Genomic DNA, 23,237 nt, shown 5'->3' on the forward strand with positions numbered 1-23,237 from the left:
CGAGCCTTTCTTCCCATAAAGATAGCTGAAGATACAGTCTAGTCGTATCCCCTCCTTCACCCCACCCTCCTTTCAAGACTTGACTTTATTAAACAAGAAACGAGATACATAAATCTTATACAAAGGAGACAGGGAGGCAACTCGTTTTGTCTCCTTTAACAATAGAGAGAGAAAAAAGAAGAAGGAATTACACCTCAATAACTCATACGGAGTGCCTAGAAAGAGAGAAAGAAAAAGACAGAGAGAGAGAGAGAGAGAGAGAGAGAGAGAGAGAGAAAGAGAGAGAGAGAGAGAGAGAGAGAGAGAGAGAGAGAGAGAGAGAGGAAGCGGAAAAAAATATACTCATGGAGACACAGATGGGACTTATAAACTAATTTATAAATAAATCGCTTTACATTCAGTCCCCGCTACTATAGGCTGAAAGAACTATCTCTTTCAATTTCTTTTTATATGTATAGAGTGATATAGAGTGACTCACTTATTAAATGAAGTAGTTTATATTTATTGGCAACCTCAGGAAGTTGATATCTTAAACTTAGTCTTGATCTCTCATTTTTTATAAAAGGAAAAAGAAACTTATTCCTTGCTCTTGATAAATGGCTATGTTTATTTTCAACCAAGAGTTTCATTTTATTGAAAAAACGTTGGATTTCTAAAAACCATATGCCTATATTAAGGTGAAAGATTTGTTGTAAATGAAGAATATCAAGAAATAAAAATGATGTTTTAGTTTCAGATAATTCTTTTGTCTTCCTAGGGTGTATTAAAAAAAGGCCCAAGATTCTTATTGCCTTGTTTTGGACAATTTGGAGTCTTCGTAAATGTGAATGGAATGTCAACATCCAAACGTTCGGGCAATATTGAAAATAGCAAGAGTAGTTTATATCTTTAGCAATAATATACGACGAAGTTTAAAGCAAAGAGATCAAATACGAATTAATTTTTTTTCTGTCTTTCAGGTTATATTGGTATATATTGAGCATTTAAAATCTAGCTTAAAATTTACACGTCAAAGTTTTTTGCCCATGTTTCTCCTTTTTAAACTTTTTCCTTGAATACTTAAAAGGTGGCGATCCACCTTCCTGCCGTAAGAACTGGGATGGTAATAGGAAGAAAAGACCCCTGAGGAGGAGGGAGAACAAAATAACAAGACATGGATCTTACCTAGTCTTGATACAATAACACTTGAGACAGCTTCTGGGATACTGCTACCTGCAGCAAGAATGGTAATTCCCATAACACTATCTGGAGCTCCAAAAGTGAAACCTTAAACGAAAAAAAAAAAATCAGTGAAATTTTGGAAATACAAAAAACCAAAACGAAAAACAATTGGGCAAATGTAAATATACAGCACCATATATCTTATTCTATTTAAATACAGCACTTACACTTACAATCGATCAATATTAAACAGTGTTTGGTTATTTTGTGGCATTAAGGAGCTAAAATACGGTCCAAAAAGGGCCACAGTACCAGCAACTTAAAATTTTGAGACAGTCAATGGATTTGAAAGCCAAAGAGTATGGATAACATAAGAGTAGAAAGTGCCGCTAGTTTAGACAAAAAAGTAATCCATCAACGCCATCTAGCGTTTGGCAACACTAAGCATTTTACAAGCTTTGTAATCATTTTTCTGTCAGGATCAGACACTTATAACAACCCTAAGTTTAGCAACTACAGCTATTACATTAATTATTCTTATTATTAAAAAAAAAAAAAAAAAAAAATCAAAAACAGAACGACAAAAACGCCTGAACCTAGAATTGTCAAAGCTTTAAATCTGTCCCTGCATAAACGAGGATCATTGGGCCCCTACATTTGAACTTTATGAGAGGCCCGTGGTTTGTGCTGGTCCAGGATTTTCATACAAAAATATGAAGATAAAATCACCTTACACAGTTTGTAATGCTCTTCGGGCAATATTTAACAACGCTAAATTTGCCAATAAATTAAAGTCATTTCGAAATTTTTCAGGACGTTCCTAATTTGAAGCAATGCTTCGCACAAAGTGCAGAGAAATGCAACCTATAAGTGAGAAATATCAGTACATTGTTGCCTAAGCGATAATTAAACAAAAAAGAGCAAATAGAAAAGAGGAGGAAATTTAAAAAGGAAGAGGTTTAAAAGGAAAATGGGGGCTTAAAGATGAAAAGGAAGGTTTAAAAAATATAGAATGAAAATAAACTGTTTCAAAATAAATACCTATTATTGTAATCATCCAGACAGCCACATAAGTAAGCGATCCGATCCATAAAACAGACATAATGAAAGTGAGAATAAAAAACTTGGCACAAGAGGGTCTTCTGACATCTGGTGTTGTAATGGCCAGAAGCACGTTGTTGGGCCACATTAAATACCACCATATCTTCGACCAGAGCCCTTCTTTTGGCGGTTGAAATGGATGGAAAGCTGAAAAAATCCGATAGCAAGGGGTTAGAATATTAGGTAAATATGTTAGGGTTAGATTAATTCGATATACATATTAAACAATCTTTTTCATTTAACTTATGTGACATTGCAGTTTTGGTGACTTGTTGGAATCTTTCAGCCAAACCGATTATGAACCCTTAAATATGTCAGTGAAATTTCATATAAAGAAATTAATCATATCACCGAGTCTTTGAAAGATGAAAGAGGACTCGGAATGAAGAGGATAGGGCCGTATCCAGGATCTTTTTCGGGGGTGTTTAACACAAGGATTTTTTTTCAGGGGGGAGGGCTTTAAACACAAAAAAAATCAACAAAGGCATAACAAATTTGTTGATGCCCATTTCAGTCAGACAATCATTTTTTTGGAGGGGGTAAAACCCCCTACCCCCCTGGGTACGACATTGAAATAGGAATAGAAATGAAACAGTAAAATTCTAGTTAATTGACTTCCTGCTATCTCGGAAAGGGTTTAGGTTAGGAAAATCAAACTTTCAGAGATGAATCTACAGACTGAAGTATGTCCCGGGAAGGTATTTTGAAGTAACTACCTCCACTCCTTCTCCCTCCAGAGGGCCCTGACCTTTGATCACCTTTAAAAATATGTGTGTTATAAAAGTGAAACCTTGCAAAATAGATCTTCTGCTTAATTGAAGTACAACAAAATTATTTTCAGCTTTACTTTGCTCAATTCCACTTTATAAGGTTTTAAAGATATGCAAATACATTCCCTAAATTTTGAAAAAAATTGATATGCCTCAAAATTCTACTCAAATAACAGGAATTGCATTTTCAGAATTAAAGGCAGAGATAAAGCAACTAGTAACTGAAAATTAGGGTCAAATGTTGTTTTATCAAAATTTCAATAGGTATAGAGACCTGTCATGTAGGCAACTTTAAAAAACCTTCCCGGGACATACTTTAGCCTCTAGACTCATCCCTGAAAGTTTCATTTTCCTAACCTAAACCCTTTCCGAGATAGCAAGAAGTCAATTAACTAGAATTTTACTAATGAAACTACCATGGAAGGTAAATCAAATAAGAAACCAAGCTTATCACTTTGCATTAAGGATGTTCGAAAACAGATTCTTTAAACTGAACATCGATATCACTTGAACTTTCAGAACTCCTGTAATCACCTTAACCGGTATGGATTTCTCATTAAAACAGAGTTCCAATTCAGAAAAGACAATTCAAATATTCAGGTGCAGCCCCCCTTCTCATTCATTGACTCATTATGATTTGACGCTTTCAATTTGACGCTTTCAATTTTGACGCTTTTGATTTGACATTATGATATTATGATATGATTATGATTTGACGCTTTCAATTTTCATTGATTTTAGTGAAGCTTGTGATGCTGTTGTTTCTAATATTATATTAATAGGCTAAGTTCTTTCATAGTTCAGGATATATCTTAGAAATGGTTTTTACTTACTTGCTTACTTATTTATATACGGAGTTTATAAAAAAAAGAAAAAAGAAGAAAATACAAAAAAAAAAAAATCCAAAATAACAAAACACTTGAACCTCCTTAAGCTTTTGTTTGCTTGGAATAGCCCCTAAAACACGGGAGAAAAATATTAAAAAATAGAAGAAAAGAGCTTAAATCCCTCGAGTACTTGATTTATGTAAATAGTATGTGTTTTATGTCCCTGGGGCGTTATTAACGTCATCTGCTGATGATACTGTTCATACAGAATCATTATCTTGTAAGGTTAATAAAGCCCTGGATGAATTGGTAAGTTTTACTAGCTGTAGCTCTCTATCTGTAAAAATTTTTAAGATGAGTTTTATGACTGTTAGGTGGGTTAGTATTTAGGAAATTTTGAAACAAAATTTGCCTAATTGGCGTGTTTTCAATTAAGGTTTTAGAATCAATTATTTACATTTTTACCTTTTTTACCTTTTACCTTTTTTAGTAGTAGTAGTAGTAGTAGTATTAGTTAATTATCAAAAAGAAATAACAGAGACAAAATCAATCGGTAGCACAACAAAAGCATCGCTTGCGAGGGTGTGCTACTAACAAAAATGAACAAAAAAAAAAAAAAAAAAAACAATAAAAAAAGCAATATAATCTATAGTAAGCAGAAGGGTGAAACCGTATACCAAGAAAAAAAACTTACATAAATAGTTCATACACAATACAAAAACATTATATCATGATCCCGAAGCAAAAAAAAAAAAAAAAACAAAAAACAATAAACAATTATTGTCAGTATTAAATCCATCAATCTCAATCTGTTTCAAAGGTATACCCTACCAAGCGACCCCACACGCAGCTCAGTTTTAAATTGATAGAAATTGAAGCTGGAAACTGTACTGTGATACAATAACAGAAAAAGAGTTCAGATGTTTTGGTCTTTTAAGAGGGCCAAAGAACAAGCTGCTGTCCAGAATTCCAATAGTCCAGTGCCGTTCTCTTATTGGCTTTATTATCTTATTCTTGTTGTCTTATTATTATCTATTATCTTTATCTCTTATTGGCGTTCTTTCATTCGTTTTAAAGATGTTAGCTGTGGAATAGTTTTGTTGTGCCAAGTTTAAAAATGAGTCAGATATTACAAAATAAAGTTATTCGTCTGTTAGCTGAGTATGTGCGATATGAAAATAGTACTCTATATTATTTTACTGAGATAAGTATTTTAAACGTTTATAAAAGGATACAATTAACTAGCTACTTCAGTTTATCTTTTTTTGCATCAATACTCGTTTGGATCCTTTTGGGAAGTATTTAAGCCCAATTCATTTTATCATTGTTATAATGCTAGGAATACATCGGAGACAGCGGCTAAGACTAGGACTGCTTAACAAGCATCTTTGTTGTCAGATTTTGAAGAGGCTAAAGGCGTAGAATTCTCTATCGAAGGGTATGAGGCTAGTAGAAAATGTTACCCAGTTCAGGAGTAGGTTTTAACGTTACCTTTCAGGACGTTGACAATGATTTGTAAAGGATTTTTTGTGTGTCATTATAAGTAAAGTGTATCAGTATAAGTGAAGATATATAGTGGGTTTTAGGGATGAAAGCTAACATTATAAATAACCCAACGGATGGCCCTGATGGTGTTGAAAGACGACCATCAGGGATCGTGAAGTTATAAATACTGCTCTGATCAGGGATCAGACAACCTGACGTTATGAATACTGTTCTGATCAGGGATCTGAAAACTTGACGTTATAAATACGACTCTAATCAGGAATCAGACAACTTAACGTTATGAATACTTCTCTGATCAGGGATCAGACAACCTGACGTTATAAATACTGATCTGACCAGGAATCAGACAACCTAACGTTATAAATACTGCTCTGATCAGGGATCAGGCAACCTGACATTACCAGTACCGCTCTGATCAGGGATCAGACAACCTGACGTTATATACACTGCTCTTTTTAATATGATTATCTTTGTCGTAGCAGAACCTTGGTACACTAAATATTCCCTTTTTAAGCTGATAGTATATTGTTTATTTAAACAACAGCTTTATAACTAAAATTACAAACTAGAAAATTCGTGGTTTTCGGTGAATGAATACTAAGACGTTAAAAAGGAGCGCAAGATCGGCAACGCAAAAATGAAGAATTTAAAAAAATCGTTTTTTTTGGTGGTGGAGCTGAAGTAGAGGTAGCTTAAGAAGGAAGCAGGAATCAAGCAGTAAGCAGTAATGGAATCAGCAAGTAATACTAGCTATAAGCTTTAAGACTGATAGCACAATATCTACACGAAGGAAGTAGCTTTCATATCTAAAGCCAAATTTTCTTAGTTTGCTTTAAGAATACTAAGAGGGTGATGAAGTGTGCAAAATAGACAAATGCAATGTGAATAGGTGGACAAGTAAATTCCCTCTTTTGGTGGTTGAAGGGATGAAAAGCTTATAAAAACCCGAAAGCAGGGGTGAGGATGTTGAAGTAGAAGGCGAAGAAGTACGAATAGCAGAACCATGACGCTAAAACTAGGCATTGTCTTTTCGGCTGATTAAATAAAGGAAGTGACACTAGACTTCCTAGTCCCAACTGGCGGTGCTGATCTCTGTTTTTTGGCCCTTCTGCAAGGAAGTGCAATTAACGTTGGGGTGCTATTTTGTATTTATTTAAAAAGCAGCTTTATAACTGAATTCCCAACCTAAAAGTTGGGCTTTTGGGCTAAAGAATACTAAGACAATGAAAGTGACTGTAAATGCACATGTGAAGAGGGGCAAAAGTTGAAGCCATATTTTAGTGGTTCAAGGTGACTTAAAGCAAAAAAATAGACGAAAGAAGGGGGATAGGTCAAAACAGTAGCCCAAGATGTATACACATCAACACAAATATTTGTAATAGATGGCATTGAAATGGTAATTAGATACCATACTGAACAAAAGGAGGAGATTTCTTTTAGAAACCGTTCTGTGCTGATAAGGGTTAATCAAACTTGTGTCAATTAATTGCTTAATTAATTAGCCACATTGCTTAATGCTATGTACCAGAACGCTTCAATTGAGCTTTGAACGATAATAGCGAGGGAGTAGCAGTTTTAAAATCAACATTGGCATAAGAATAGGGTGAGAAAAGGTACAAAACAGGCAAATGCATAAGTGAAGACGATCTAGATGGTGCTAACGACGGAAGCTTTTAGATTGGCAGATTTTACCATTCTAGGTAGGGAATCCAAGACTCTGGAAGTAGATACTTGGCTGTAGCTGGCTGGGCTCAGGTAAACACTGAACAAAGAACTGGGCCAAAGGATCCTCCAAAACTCTTCGAAAAGATTGTAAAACAACATTTCGTTGTTGTGGTAAAAAAGTGACATGTGTGATGTGAATGGTTACACTATAGCCTACATACGATGTATAGCTGTCTTTGGTCATCCTTGATTCGAATGATTAATTAATCTAGATTGAATAGAAATAAGGCTTACGTTCATCCACACTGCTGGAGGAGTAGACGGAAGCTACGGAACGGCTATCAATTGGTGCGTCTGAACGCAGGTTTAGTTCGGAACCAACATTAGGAGCGGTAGTTCCATTTTCAGTGGACGGCTTTTCTGAAAAGAGAAAGAAATTTATTCTTATAGTTATCTCTTTTCTCTTTTTTTCATAATTGATCAGCTTCCCACGAAGAGAGATGAACAAATTAATCTAATCAATTTAACACTGAGAAAAGCTGAGTTTAAATGGTCTCAAAATTAATCATACTCTTTCATATAGAGTATTTAAAAAAGGTTGGATTTAAAAAAAAGAGGCTTAAGTGAAATAAATGCGAAATTGCATTATCCTAACATTATTTTCGCTAGACAACCATTTAATTACTAATTCATATAACATTCAACGTTCTTTTTTAGCATAAGGTCGTCAGAAATCAAAACATGTTTTCTCTTTCTTTTGAAAAATATTGCCTAAAATTTCCAAGCAAAAATATATTTTACAAAAAATAATAACAAAAATAACGTTCTTGTAATATTTGTATCACAAAGCAACCTATAAAAGCGTTTTTCAATTTTTCTTAAGCCACAGTAGCACTATTTGAATAATCCTACAGAATGAATAAATGGTGATGGTGATATAAATGGTGGAATAAATGGTGATATAACTGGTGATGAATAAAAAAAAACGTTTTGCTTTTCTTGCTTTAAACGCTTATTCTGCTCCTACACTTCGAAACAAGTCTAGCTACTACAAAACGAATAGATCTAAAAGTATATTTTCAATTCTTATGAGAAAATATTTTATCTATTTTGTAGCTTTTTGAAGTGATCTCCTCGTGCAATGTCAAGATTTTCATATCTTGGAATGTGTCCCTCGTTTGAGCCGACTTAAAGATTTTCCATTTTCATGGTTGGATAACCAAGGGACAGAAGAACCTCCAACTCCTCCTGCATTTTTTTTAGCACCAAGATGATGCACTAAATAAGTTTTAAATCTGCGTTATTGGAAGACAAAGTGATGGTAAAATTCTATTTTAGTGACTTGTTCCTATCTCGGAAAGGGGTTAGGTTAGGAAAAGGAAAATTTCAGGGATGGGTCTACAGGCTAAAGTATGTCCTGGGAAGGTATTTCGAAGCACCTGCCTCCACTCCCTCTTCTTCTAGAGGGTCCTGACCTTTGATGACCTTTAAAAATATGTGTGTTATAAAAGTGAAACCTTGCAAAATAGATCTTCTGCTTGAATGAAGTACAACGAAATTGTTTTCAGCTTCACAACTTTGCTTAATCCCAATTTATAGGCTTTTAAAGATACACAAATACATTTCCTAAATTTTGAAAAAAACATTTATATGGCTCAAAATTTTACTCAAATAACAGGAATTGCATTTTCAGAACTAAAGGCAGAGAAAAAGCAACTGGTAACTGAAAATTAAGGTAAAATGTTGTTTGTCAAAATTTCAATAGGTATAGGTATTCAATAGCTATACCTGTCATGTATGTGAATTTCAGAGTCCTCTAGAGGGAGAAGGAGTAGAGGTGGGCACTTCAAAATACCTTCCCGGGATATAGTTTAGCCTATAGACCCATCCCTAAAAGTTTCATTTCTTAACCTAACCCCTTTCCGAGATAGCAAGAAGTCACTAAACTAGAATTTTACCAAAGTGATCTAGTGCCACATCCAATACCACCAACAACAACACCAAATATATGAGTAAATTAAATAAATAAGGTTGTATTTTGGATATGTAGCTGTAGTGTTATATATTCATTCACATTGGCTACAAGAAGTTTCTTCCATTTGAATTTTTTGCCAGGTCTGTGGAGTCCTGTGGCACCTGATTTGAGTTGATGAATGGTAATAATTACCATTCTTAGCTAACCATAATTAATTACCATAATTACCACTAATAATTACCATAATTAGCGTCAGGCTGCTCTTCTTTATTCATTTATTTAGATTTTTTTCGTTATTTGTCTTTCCCTGTTTTCCAAGCTATGGAGCCGACTGAGGAGGGCAGTAAATTTTCATGTTTCTTATATAAATATTATTAATAAACGAGATTGAACTTCAGTAATTGCGATGAAAATAAAGTACTAATTAACAAATATCCGGATCAATTTTGGGGCTTCTCGGTATCAATGAAATGTTTTTACCTCCTTCCCTTGATCTGTATATCTCTGTAAATCAAGTTCAATGACTGGAGTTTTTCGAGCAGAACATATTCTTGGTATTCGAATTCTTGTTATATAGGTAGCGCTAATGTAGCTCAGGAGTAATGCACATTGACAAAACGGGGTTTCTAGGACAAACGTAATTTCAAGGCTTTTAATTTCTAATGTGAAATGGCCCAAGGAAAAAGACAGAGGGGAGTGTAATTATTTAATTTCACTGCCTCCTTCCCCTCCCCCGAAAAGAGTAATAAAACAACTCAATGCCTGATTCCATTTTGATGTAATTCATTCTTCTAGTTTAATTTAAACGTTCTTCTAGCTTCATTTTCAAATAACGGAGGTTCTTAAATAATTCAAAATATTTGTCTTGTCGGTGTTGGATGGTTTTAAGGTGGTTTTAAACATTTTGTGTGGATTTCATCTTACCCTGATACTATTCCGACTAAAATAGTCCTTTGAAATGTTGATTAGACATCTTAAGGCTAATGGTCTTTTTTGTTCCCGCCCAATTTCTGAAGCAGATTCTAAGAATCTTAATAACGCCACTGCTAGTATCTATTCGATAGCAAACTCGTTTATGAGACTTGACAAAAACATAAACAAGTGGGAGAAAAAAACAAAAGATGTTTGTTTAGTAAAAGCACGTTAGATTCTACGGAGATTAATTTAGATGAACAGGTTATGTAAAAGAAAATATACCCACTGCTGAGCTAAAAATAGTGTTTTCTTTTGCACATCAATTTAAAGGGTAATCCTATATTTTTTCGCTCAGAGATTTTGATTCGATGTGCATTGAATGCAAATGGTAGAACTTGTACGAAAAGTAGACAAATCTTTTATTTTCGAGATGGGTGTCTGTTTTGAAATGTAAAGCGTGAACTCTCCCAAACCTCAACCGAGACCGAGTCCGTTTGGAAATGAAAATTGTTTGGCTATTGGGAGAACCCTTGGGTATTGAGAATTGCAAGCAGTTAGCCAGGTGGGTGAAACACCCACCTGGCTATTTTCTTTTAATCTTCAGTTCTCGAAGTCCACCAGTCCCCAAACTTAAACCTCGTCATGTTACTTCTGAATTCCTTTTTACAAATTGTGATGAAAATGAAATAAATGAAATAATTATGTGTATGAAATAACAATCCTGTGGAGTAGATGAAGTATCGTTAAAGCAACAAAAACAATTGTTATTTCTATTTTGACTCGTCTGATTAATTTATCACTTGAAGAGGGAACTTTTCCAGAAAGACTTAAATTAGCCCGAGTGCTACCCCTTCACAAAGGGAAGTCAAAAAATGAACCGAGTAATTACCGATCCATTTCTATTTTACCTTTTTTTCGAAGATTTATGAGAAAGTAGTCCATGAAAGAATGTATGATTACCTCCAGGAGTAGAATCTTCTGTGCGATACCCAACTTGGCTTTCGCAAAGGACTTTCTACGGATATGCACCAGCTATCTGGAATTCAATCCCCTTGGAAATCCGGAACTCAAATAACCTTACTACCTTCAAGCGAGTAGTGAAGGGTCGTTCCAGAAATACTGTTTAGATTTGAATATCATGCGGTCCTCCTCTTTTCGGTCTTTTCTTTTCTTTTTTTTCTTTTCTTTCTCTTCGTCACTCCCCTTTTTCTCTTTTTTTTTCTTTTTTTATAAATCCAGTTGATTCGTTGTTTCTGTTAGTTGATTGTTTAATTATTCTTTAGTTAAGTTTCTGCCCTAGTCAAACACTTTTGTGCTTTCCTGGCAGATTATGTACATGGATGTTTTTATTTAAATATATATGATTGAATTGAATTGAAGAATTCCTGCGAACAAAACTCTAGCACAGCTTGCATCAAACAATGAGTGCGTAATTGGTAATTTGATGTGTGTGTGTAGACTTGTTCCTGTGTTTGCGTACGTTTGTGTTTTTGTGCTCCTCAATCTCATCCTGCTAAATAACTAAGAAGACTAATCCGCCATTCCATCATAAATTTACTATGAAAAAGTAGCACATAAACAGAATTGATGGAAATAAAACTAATTTATTGGGAAGATAACAAGAGGAAAAGTTTGTGTAAAATGAAAAACTCAATGCATACCCCTAATAATGAACTTATTTTGGAAGAAATATAGCCTCTCAGGCGCATACGGGTTAAAGCACATAAAAAAGAATTTTTATTGAAATAGAAGAAAAGTGATAACAGTAAAAAGTTCGGGATTTCCCAAAAGGAATTTAAAAACCCTTGTCCATCGTATCTGCCCCCATTAAAATACAACAACGAAAACAATCAGTCCGCACATGCAAAAGTAAACTACCCAAAGAAAAAGGATGAATGTTTGAGAGGTTTTTCACTCTTAAAAATCATATACCTCAGGTGGCTAGTACCAAGCATGGCAGAAGTGTGCCAAGCATAGCGGAACTGTGAGAACAGTACTAAGAGTGAATGATCTGTGCCAAGCATGACATAAGTATCCCAAGCATGGCAGATGTCTGCTAAGTCTGATACAAGATCGTGATTTCATAGCAATCTGGGAATGTACATTATACAATTAGGCTAGTGAGTTAAGTAATTGAAAATTAAAGAGCCATTTGAAACAGACGGACAGAAAATAAAATCCTTCAATGATCTAAATGTGAAACGGTCAAACATTACTGTCTATTCATAATTGACTGAAAATGAAGAGAAATAAAAATAAATAATTATACCAAACATAAAAGAAATGGGTACTGCTATATACAAATAATTAAATCCTAAACGATTGAAAATTAAAATGAGTGCTAAAGTTAAACCAAAAAGGATACAAATTACTGCCCATAGGAGTTCGACTAGAGTTCCCTTCTAACCGTAAACCAAAATAAAAAATTGTCGCTAAATAGAATCTGTAAACCTTAATTGTTGATGCTTCCTGTAATTAGTATATTAAACACTAAATAACTATACATTACACATTCAGTTCATTTTCAATATCTTTCCAGTCACCTTGATTTTTAGGCTATAGGTTTTTTTTTTGTCAGTATTTTGGAATTAATAAGATGAAAGCTATTTTCCTTGTAATAAGATTAGGGCATTAACGTTATTTTGTGTTGGGCGAGATGCACAAGATTTCGGAAAGAAACTTAAAGACGCTTTAATTAAATACCAAAAATGAACGAATTGTACAGAAAACGTAATAATTGTAGGAAAAACTATAAAAATCACAAATATTAAGCCCAAGTAACATACAAGAAATTTATAAAAAAAAAACTAAAATTGTTTGTATTAAATGTATTTAATATACTTCAGACCAGATAAGAAACTTCATTATTTTTGGACATTGACGAAGAATGAGACAGAAATTTATGGAGGAAAAAATAATTTTCCTTGCCAATATTTTTTAACACATTTTTTTTTTATCAAACACGAAGATTTATCTATTCCAAATCAGACCAAATTATTTCTTCAAAATCACTGTTTTCATGAATTGAATTCCTGGTAAATTCACTGTTCTCCCCCGATCCCTTCAGTGCGTTTTTTTTCTTGCTGTTCACTTCAACTCGACTCAACCTTCTTTTTTTTCCTCTTTTTATTTCTTGAGACAAGCTTGAGTCCTTCGGTTGGTGGGCTGTTGTACATTTTACAGACACAGGTTCTCTGATTTCCATGTTCCTTGCAACCCTTGAGTCTAAAATTTCAGGAAGTAAGGATTCATTCCAGAAGGCTTCAAGCTTCGGAAATATTTTTTCCCAGTAGTCTTTCTATCGGTGAACTGTAATTATTTCCCAATCGTCAATAGAGTTATAAACTATTAAGTGGCATACCATTTTATCCAGTATCTCGAGTTGGCCTTGTATCTGGGCGAAATACCTGTTATTTTTTTTTTAGCTGAAGACCTTCACTGGATAATTCAAGAAAAAATGCTTTAACTAAATTTTTTGACTGGGCCACATCATAAATGGTTTTGAACTCTGGTATATTATGCACCGTTTTTATCTCTATAGGTGTGCCATTAGGGAGCAGTCCATCTACAGATGCAGCAAGATACTGATACTGTGGATGCACACTGAGTCCTATTTGATCTCCCTTTACGACTTTTAAGTTGAATTTGTTTTCATATGCTTCTAGTGCCACTACTTCTAAATCTAAGCCCTTTTTCATTAGGGCAGAGCAGAATCTAGGTCCCAAGTTTCGAATTTGCTTAACAATTGGGGCAACTCTGGTGCTGTTTTTTCTGGTTGCAATTCTGTGGAAGTAACTACTAGTTATTCTCTTAGATCTTTCTTCAACCCAAGTGTCATTTTTGGATTGGCCCTTGGTACTGTTGAACAAACAGCTTATACTGGCAAAATCCAATTTTAAATTCTCGTCAGTATATTTTTGTATGGCCAAATTCATTTCATCAGAAGTCATGTCTGGCTTATTGCAATTTGGTCCATAGTCACGATTACCAAAGTTATAGTTTCTATTTTTTAACTTAGCAACGTGTTTTCCTCCAAGAGCACTATAATAACTGGTCAAATTACGTTTAGATATTACACGGAGTTTAGCCGTTTTATTACAATATTTTTTTGTTACGCTAGAAGGACTAAGCCCAAAAATATTTTTCCAAGCTAATTGATGCCATTTTGGACCTGAATTATAAGCAAGACTTGCTCCATGAACTCTTGCATGATATGAACCTCGTTTAGACCGGCTTATTTGCTTTCCTCCGATGAATTTAGCAACAACTGACATGTAGCTTTCAGCTAAGTTTGTAGTTGCGTCATTTCGAAGCTGCTCTGCTTTTCGACACACAATATCGACCTCTGTCATAACATCTTCAAACACGTGCAGGGGAAAATTATTCCACCGATCTTCTATTTTACTATTCACGGTCAATTCAGCAATCTTAGGACATCCAGAATCACATTTTGTGTGGTTTCCGAAAACATGGTACGGACCTCTTTTTAACAAGATTTTCAATTCTTCTGCTGTTCCATTATTTTCAGAATTTATTTTTATCGCACCCCTTAAATTTTTTGTCAGTTGCTGGATAATTCCTCGGGGAAGACATTTTGTGTACAAACCTTTTTTATTTTTGCACAAATTATATAGATGGGCTGTATAGTTTTTTGTGACGTGATTTGCAAATTCATGTTTCCGTATGTTGGAACCGTAGGAAACACTTTGTTTTAGCTTATAAAAAACACTGGAATCACCGTCACCGATAAACTCTAAAAACTGTAATCCGTGCATCTCCTCACTGGAACGAAAGCCTTCAACTAGAATATCTGTTTCCATGCTCCTTGAATTTCCGTTATAATTCAGAAGGCAGAAATGATCTTTGGGAATTACTTTGGCGTTTGCAGAAGAAAAACATATATAACAGTATTTATTTTTTATGCCAACATATAACAGTTTTTTCGTAAATGCATCTATGATAACTGCAACACATCCTTTGGCCGAATAATCGTGTCCTTTGCTACGCTTATTCCAGCCTCCATCACATATCACTTTTGTCCAGTATGAGTCCTCCTTATACCTATCATCATGAATGGCTGATTTTAAGGCCTCTCGTCCATTTTCTAGCAAAATTTCCGATAAACTATTCATCCAAGCATTACCAAGCTGCCTTTCAATACGGGAATAAACTATTCGTGACATTGGTTTCACTCCAAGCACCCCGAAGAATTCACACAGTGTAGAATACCCTCCTCCACTACCCATGGCTCCCCAAACAGCCTTCGAATTCAAGCAGCCTTTAAGACTTGATTTTTTTTCGGAAAAAGCAACCTGTGTCTGGTCCGTAAAACTTGAAAGATATTCTTTTACAATTGTTGCTGGACATTCTGGTTCACCTTTAATCCTCTTTTCCCAGTTACACTTATTACACTTAACTTTCAGTTCAGTTTTCAGGCCTTTCTTTTCTAATTGCTTTATAATCAATTTTCCGTGATCGCAACTGATTTTGTGTCTGAATGCTGAAATTACTTCAGCAAGGAAATACCTTAGATTCACAATGCAGTTTCCATCTGGAATTCCAGATAAGTCTATCTCAGTATTCGTATCGGGGCAATCAACACCGTAAGAACCACTACCGTTTCCCAATTTATTTGAATCGTCTATGAGAGGATTTGCTGAAAATTCTTCTGAAATTTTCGATCCATTTGACAAATTATCTTTATCTTGTTCTCCAAGCAGCACCTTTCTAAAAAAAATGAAAAGAACCATAGAAAAACAAAACAGCGACCCGGCTCAATAGTAAACGAAAGTCTAAAAAACGAAATTTTGATACTAATAAATACGTCAAAAGAATCGGATTTTAATTAAATTTAGTCCTACCCATCAAAAGATAAGAGCCTGAGAAAATTTGTCTTATTTTGGAAAAAAGGGGGAAACACGCCCTAAAAGTCATAGAATTGTTTTGCCAGAAGACTGATCAAGGGTGCGTGTTTATTTGTTTTTTGTTTTCTTTTTCCCAGGGGTGATTGTATCGACCCATTGGTCCTAGGGTATCGCAAGAGGGCTCATTTTAATGAAAATGAAAAGTTCCAGTGCCCTTTTTAAGCGACCAAAAATTGGAGGGCACCTAGGCCCCCTCCCACTTTCATTTTTTTTCTCAAAGTCAACAGATCAAAATTTTGAGATAGCCATTTTCTTAAGCATAGTCAAAAAACATAATAAGATGTCTTTGGGGACGACTTACTCCCCCATAGTTCCCGGGGGAGGGGCTACAAGTTATAAACTTTGATCAGTGTTTACCTTGACCTGATGCCCACTTAATTGGACAATCTGTCTTGGCTTTTTCTACAATTGGCCATGACTTGACTTTTCCCACAACTATTCCTTTTAATTAAAAGTCAACGGTTGAGGGGTTTTGGCTGAGGGGGGGGGGTAGAGGGGAGGGAGCTACGTTGAAGGATCTTTACTTAGAGGAATTTGTCACGGGGGAAAAGAAATTCAATGAAGGGGCATAGGATTTTCTAGCATTATTAAAAAAAAACACAGAAAAAATAATAATGAAGAAGTTTTTCAACTGAAAGTAAGGAGCAGCATTAAAACATAAAACGAACAGAAATTATTACGCATATGAGGGGTTCATCTCCTCCTAAATACCTCGCTCTTTCCGTTAAAGTAATTTCAACTATATATTCTACGGACTTGGTGATTCTAGGGTCATTCTTAAAGAACCGGGAGAAAATTTAAGCTTTAGTGTAAAGAGCGAGGTATTGACGAAAGGGCAAACCCCCTCATATATGTAATACAAATATACAAAGTTCTAGGTGCTTTTATAAGTTACCAAAAATTGGAGGGCAACTAGACCTCCTCCCCCACCCCATTTTCTTCAAAATCGTCAGAACGAAAATATGAGAAAGCCATTTAGACAAAAAAAGATATGCAAATTTCGTTGTGCGGTTAGCCAAATCAAAACATGCATTAATTTAAAAACGTTCAGAAATTACATAAAAAAAACAGTTTTTTTTAACTTCAAGTAAGGAGCGTCATTAAAACTTAAAACGAACAGAAATTATTCCGTATATGAAAGGGGTAGTCCCCTCCTCAACGCCTCGCTCTTTACGCTAAAGTTTCTTATTGTTTTAAAAAGTATAGTTGTGAGAAAGAGTCAAACTTTAGCGTAGAGAGCGGGACATTGAGGGACTACCCCCTTTCATAAACGGAATAATTTTTGTTCGTTTTAATGTCGCTCCTTACATGCAGTTAAAAAAAACTTGTTTTTTTTTATTTAATGGACAAGAGGGAATGAAACTTGTATATGTAATTTTTACTTACCGGTATTTTAAATTCAGCCACCTTTTGTTGATAATTTTCTTCCTCATATCTCAAATGTCTTATTGACTTCAGTTGACAAGTCAACTAATCAGAGACACAATGCCTTGGAGGCGTAATGCCTAAAATTGGATAAGAATCCCGCCTTTTTTTCTATTGGCTGATGAACAACGCTATTAAGCCGGAAACAGGGGTAAAATAAGTAAAAAGTAAGCACATTTTGAAATTGTATTTTTCTGATTTTGCTTTCAAACTATTTATGATAGACATCAGAAATTTTCTGTAATGGTTGTAGATTATAAAATCTACATATGATCCAAAATTCTACCCTCTGGAGCCAACTTCATACCTTCTAGCAAGAAAAATGTTGAAAATTAAAAATAATTTTTTGCACCGTTAAAAATAAAAATATAACAATTCTGCAACCAACATTTTTTTTTAAATACTGGCAGGATGAACTAAAAAAAAAATCTACTGTCATTTCCCATCCACTAAATTTTTATTCACCAAACTAAAATAACTTGATTTCTTTTTTTTGCACAATAGGTAAAGCATATACAGAAAAAGTGAAACCAACATTTTTTTCCTTTTTAACTCGAGAGTCATCAAAAAAAAAATCAGTTCAAAATCACCAAAATCGCAGAAGTTATTCATGATTTTCTATCATAGGAGAAATAGCATTGGACACAAATTAAGACCATTAGCCTTAAGGAGATACAAAAGGACCAGATATGAGAACAGGTCCTAGGACAGGGCCTGGCTGCTCTCCGACCACTTTTGACTTTTAAGAAAGGCACTAGAACTTTCAGTATCCCATTGAATAAGCATCACCTGAAATTTCTACTACTACACAGGTAGAAGGGGGTGGGCTGAGGAGGGGGAAGCTCTCCCACCGTGTACAGAATAAATCTTACTCATTATAGGGTTAAATATTACTCTTTACTTTCATAAAAGAGACATAGACCAGAAATATTCCCGCAAATCAGGAGGTATTAAAGATCGATTCTATCTCCCTTCCTCCTTACCAGCATCTAAGTCTGTATTTATCTGAAGGCTCAGTAAGATTTGGGATGTTTTGGCATTAAAATGCAGTAACATGCAGCTAAGTAATGAAGTAAAATTTTAAACTTTTGGTTTAAGACTTCTATTGGTTTCATTAATTATGGCTGTATTAGTTTTAACATCAATTGACAGAGACTTCGGGCGCTTATTTACTCGCTCTTTTCGTAAAATTCCAGTTTTTCCCAAATTCATGAAACCACAAACACTCGCCAAGATATAATTTTTTAATTAGAGGGGTTATTGTGAAGCCTCAGGTTCATTTTTTTGCGATTGGTGAAAATTTCATGAACGTTCAAGAATAAAAGCGAAAATCTATTAAAAATACAGCTTTTTCACTAATATTCCTAGCTGTAGTCTTAACTTTCTTCAGCGACTTCACAAAATTAAATATAATGCTTGAGAAATTTCTTCTAATGTTGAATCCAAACTATATTGATTAAAAAAACTTATTTTCTTTGGGAATTACGTTACTGTAAAGAAAGTAAATAAATCTTGATATTTTCAAGGATTTTTTGGAACTTAAACAGTAATTGAAATTCCAACAAAACATTGTTGGACCTGTTTATATTCTGGGAATTATTTTGTTTTTTTTTTCTAAACAGATTTTTTTATTTTTTTTTATTTTAATTATTTTTTCTAAACAGAACAGTGCGATTTCTGAAAAGGTAGAGGATGCGTCGACCAAATCTTTACTCTTACGTTAATAATTAAGAAGTGCCTTAGTTGTCAATCACCTTTGGTCCTCTGTTTTATAGATTATGAGTGTTATAGTTTTATAGATTATGCGACAGCTTTCGATTCTGTTGATAGAAGAGCTTTAGTAAAGATATCATCCTTATATGGTGTACCGAACAAATACATTAAAGTTATTAATGATATGCACAAGAATAATACTGCTGCGGTTAAGGTAGGAAATGAGGTTAGCTGCTGGTTTTGCAGTAGACCAAGAATTAAGCAGGGTTGTGTTCTATCCCCCATTATTTGGATCATTTCAATGGACTTTGTCTTAAGGAGCACAGAAAAGGTAATGGGAGACCACGGAATCAAACGAGGAGGAAAAACTCTCCTGGACTGATTTAAGCATCCTAGATGAAAGTGTGAGCAAAATGAATGAACTGCCACGGCTCAGGGTGTTTTTTTCAGCAAACCAAGAGTAGAATATTGAAGGTACGATGATGACGGTGGTCAAATATGGCCTTGAAGCCTGGCGCTCCTAATTTCAAACAGTAGTGATGTTCAATCCAAATTTCTAGGGTTATAACGACAGAAAGGTTGTGATGGTTAGGGCACGTTCTAAAGATGAAGGATGACAGATCGCCGAAGATTGTCCTTTTTGGCCTACCGTCTAGGACAAAGCGGAAAGCAGTTCGTCCTCGCCTGGGGTGGGAGGATGTAATAAAGAAAGATTTAGAGGAAATGGGGACTTCTTTGGAGGGTGTAAAGAGGGAGGCTCTGAATAGACTGGGATTGAGGAGGAGCGTGCGTAGCTGTGTTGGCCTCAGGCGGCTTGGTGCTGCGGTGTTGTTAGTAGTAGTAGATTCTGCCCGATACCTTGCTACAACTGATTCTACCATCACTGCTCCTACAAAGAATGGTAGACGACACCCCTATTGTAAATCAAAAACATGAAGAGTATTCTTATTAGTATAATTGGGAAAAATAGAGCCTTGGGGCTTAAGCAAGTCCTTAAACTTCTATAATCAAATCTGAAGTATAAAAAGAATGCTTTAAATACTCGACTCTTCTACTTTTTACATGTTCACTGCATCTACCATATTTACTAGTAATGCTGCCCAGTTAGGTAAAGCTATCCACATGGTTAGTTTTCTCGTCATTGAGCATCACCTCTTCATTCCCATTGGTTCCTAGTCTAAGCGTGTCAGTCCAGTGAATAAAAAATCCCGATTAAACCAAGTTCGTTTGATGACACATCTTTTGGTAGTCCAATTTTTTATAAAATGACATCCTAGTTAAGGTGATCTATTAAATTCCGTTTTTCTTGCTATGTATGAGCCTGGGAATATTTTTGTAACTTACAAGAATTAACTTACCAGTCTTACCAGAATGCACATTACAAAATATAAACTTGGCAAACATTTTCGCACTTACATCCTATGTAATTCTACCAGTCTGGCAGTATTCTGTAACCTAAAAGAATTTAGTTCCCAGAATGTAACTTACCAAATACAAACATGGCAGAAACTCTCGCATTTATATTCAATGTAATTCTATGAGCCTGGCAGCATTTTTAACATACCAAATATAAATTTGGCAGAAATTGTCATACTAGTTTGCCACGTAATTTTGAGTTTGGCAGTATTTTTTAACTTACCAGGATTAACTTACCGAATATAAACATGGCGGAAACTCTCGCACTTATATTCAATATAACTCTATGAGCCTGGCAGCGTTTTTAACTTACCAAATATATATTTTGTAGAAATTGTCGTACTAGTTTACCACGTTATTTTGAGTTTGGCAGTATTTTTTAACTTACCAGGATTAACTTACAAAATATAATTTGGCAGAAATTCTCGCACTTATGTTCTATGTAATTCTGTGAATCTTGCAGTATTTTGTAAGGATAAATGAGAAATTCTTGCGCTTACCCTGATTCAGATCCGGATTCGGTGGATTTTTGTAAGCCTCCTCAAGACCACCTGATTTTTTGCAGTTCAGTTTTTCTTTTGTACTTGTAGCAGATTTCTCAAGTATTCTGTTGTAATACATAACTAAAAAAGAAAAAAACATGATACAGATGCGAGACAAAACAAAGATTCAAAAATACCTTTTTTCGTTCAAAAATACCTGCCTTCGAAGATTTTTTTTTTTCCATTTTGTTCTTTTTACCACTCAACAAAGTGCGTTTCGTATGAAGCCTACTAGCTTCTATCGTGCATAATTGTATAGAGGTACCAAAAGTTAGTAATAATGTATCTTAAAGGGCTAATCTGGGTCGTAGAGCATAGTCCAAGAAAACCCGACCATCATTTTTTGAAAAAGTATAAGCAGGGGAAGCTAAAAACCCACTTCATAGCCGCTAAATTGTTTATGCTTCTAGCATAGCAATTGGGATGTACAGGCTGTTGGAAATCCGGAATATTTACAACATACAAAATCATGGTCTTAAATAACCAACAACTTTTGTCAAGTTAGACCACCACTTCTTCCTTTTTTTTTGCAGGAGGGGGATTACTCTAATTCGTCTTATATAACTTGAAGAATTAAAACAAACTTTTTGGATAAAACTAGCAATCTGATAGCACTTAAATAAAGCCTGAGCTTATAGGCCATCACTTCTTACTTTTTTTTTTGCAGGGGGAGAGGGATTGTGCGAATATTGTCTGACGTTACAAAAAAGTTAAAAACCCACTTTTCGGATAAAACTAGCGAATTGATAGCACCGAAATCTAGCCTGAGCTTAAACCGTTTTTTATGATGTTTAAACAGATTAATCCAAAAGTTCTAAAAATTTTCTTTGTCATTAAGTATTTGAGTCAGCAGTTGGGAAAGAATTTAAGTCGTGCAAATATTTATCTAAGATAAGTTATAAATTGATTCCATTGTATATTCTATAGAGCCGAAAACGAGGGAATGCTGACTCAGAAATCACGTACAACACCTGGCGCGTGCCAAGCGTGGAGAACTGTGCCAATCGTGGAGGAGCTGTGCCAAGTGCCACGAGGAATGTGCCATCCGTGGTGGAACTGTGCGATACACGGGTGGTTTGACATGTACATCAGGTGTATGAAAATGGACAACCCCTCGGCTGAGAAAGGTGACAAACAAAATTGTTGCGCAATTGGCGTATCTAGAGCTAAGGAGGAGCCAAAAAAGGAAGAGTTATACCGACGTATTTCATTCAATATCAAATAATATGATCATATTCGTGGTAGCAAAATTAAAAGCACAGAGCAACCCGTGCCAATACCAATAGTAACCGAAACTTTAAAAGATAGAAGCCACAGAAAAGTGCCGGTTTCTACTATAGACTATCTCAAAGCTTCAAGACAGCCGATAGCATTAGAACTATCGAAAGTTATTTGGGTAGGTAGCCACCCAGTTTCGAATGCCATATAAATGTTTTTTTTTCTTTTTTGACGAATATTAAGCCAATAGAAAGAACAAAAATTAATTGAGTGCCGACATTTTTTTTTAGAAGTAAACCCTTTATTTTACTGTCAAAACACCTACCGGTTTCTTAAAAGTCACTACTCGATACAGTAGGGTCCATAATATTAGGTACATCTAATGGTTGAAATAATCAGAGTCTAACTGGTTCAAGGTAGTTGGAAAACCCGAAAACTCAGCAGTTGGAATTGTTCCCAGGTAATAGGAAAACCCGAAAACCCGGTATTTGGTATTACTTCCCAGATAGTTGAAAAACCCGGTTATAACTAAACTGTTTTTTTTTTAAAGCTCTCGCAACCCTATAATAAAATCTTCTAATCTCTCACAAAATATCGGGGTTTCAACGGCGATGTACGCATTCAACTTGGAAACCATCAAACCTTATAAAATTGCCCCTTAATTTCAGATAACAATCCCATGTATGCCCCTATTACTTTCCAATCAAGGACTATGCCTCCCACTCCCTCCCTCGCAGAAATGAAATAATTAACCAATTAATTATGTTTAACTTAAATCTATTTAGCGTAATAAACACAAATATAAACCATTAGGCCTACAGACATAAATCACTTGACTAGGAAAAGAAATTTCTAGTGCGTAGTGATTACCTACATAAACATTCCTAGAGGCATCCTAAACTAAATAATATAATCAAAAAAATCTCCTTCTTCCGAAATCCCCCAGGGTTATAGCCACCATCCAAATACAACTCCATTGACTCCCACCCCTTCAACCCGCTCCTCCCCCAGCCCTATAGCTTACTCACATTCCCCCACAAAAAATTGCGTGCCTTGGATACAGAAATATGACCCCAATA

General features: G+C 35.0%; 1 protein-coding gene across 1 annotated transcript in view; it reads right to left on the minus strand.

The window, feature by feature from the left end:
* Positions 1-23,237, minus strand: part of LOC136032762 (sodium/potassium/calcium exchanger 3-like) — a 35,127-nt gene that overhangs the window by 5,070 nt on the left and 6,820 nt on the right. Inside the window, exons 3-6 of the mRNA XM_065713109.1 lie at positions 20,899-21,021; positions 7,325-7,450; positions 2,203-2,409; positions 1,165-1,266 (exon numbers count right to left, since the gene is read on the minus strand). Coding sequence (XP_065569181.1) covers positions 1,165-1,266; positions 2,203-2,409; positions 7,325-7,450; positions 20,899-21,021 — 558 coding nt within the window. The remainder of the gene's footprint in view (positions 1-1,164; positions 1,267-2,202; positions 2,410-7,324; positions 7,451-20,898; positions 21,022-23,237) is intronic.

This window comes from Artemia franciscana, chromosome 11 (genome assembly GCF_032884065.1).
Source record: "Artemia franciscana chromosome 11, ASM3288406v1, whole genome shotgun sequence".
NCBI classification, from domain to species: domain Eukaryota; kingdom Metazoa; phylum Arthropoda; class Branchiopoda; order Anostraca; family Artemiidae; genus Artemia; species Artemia franciscana.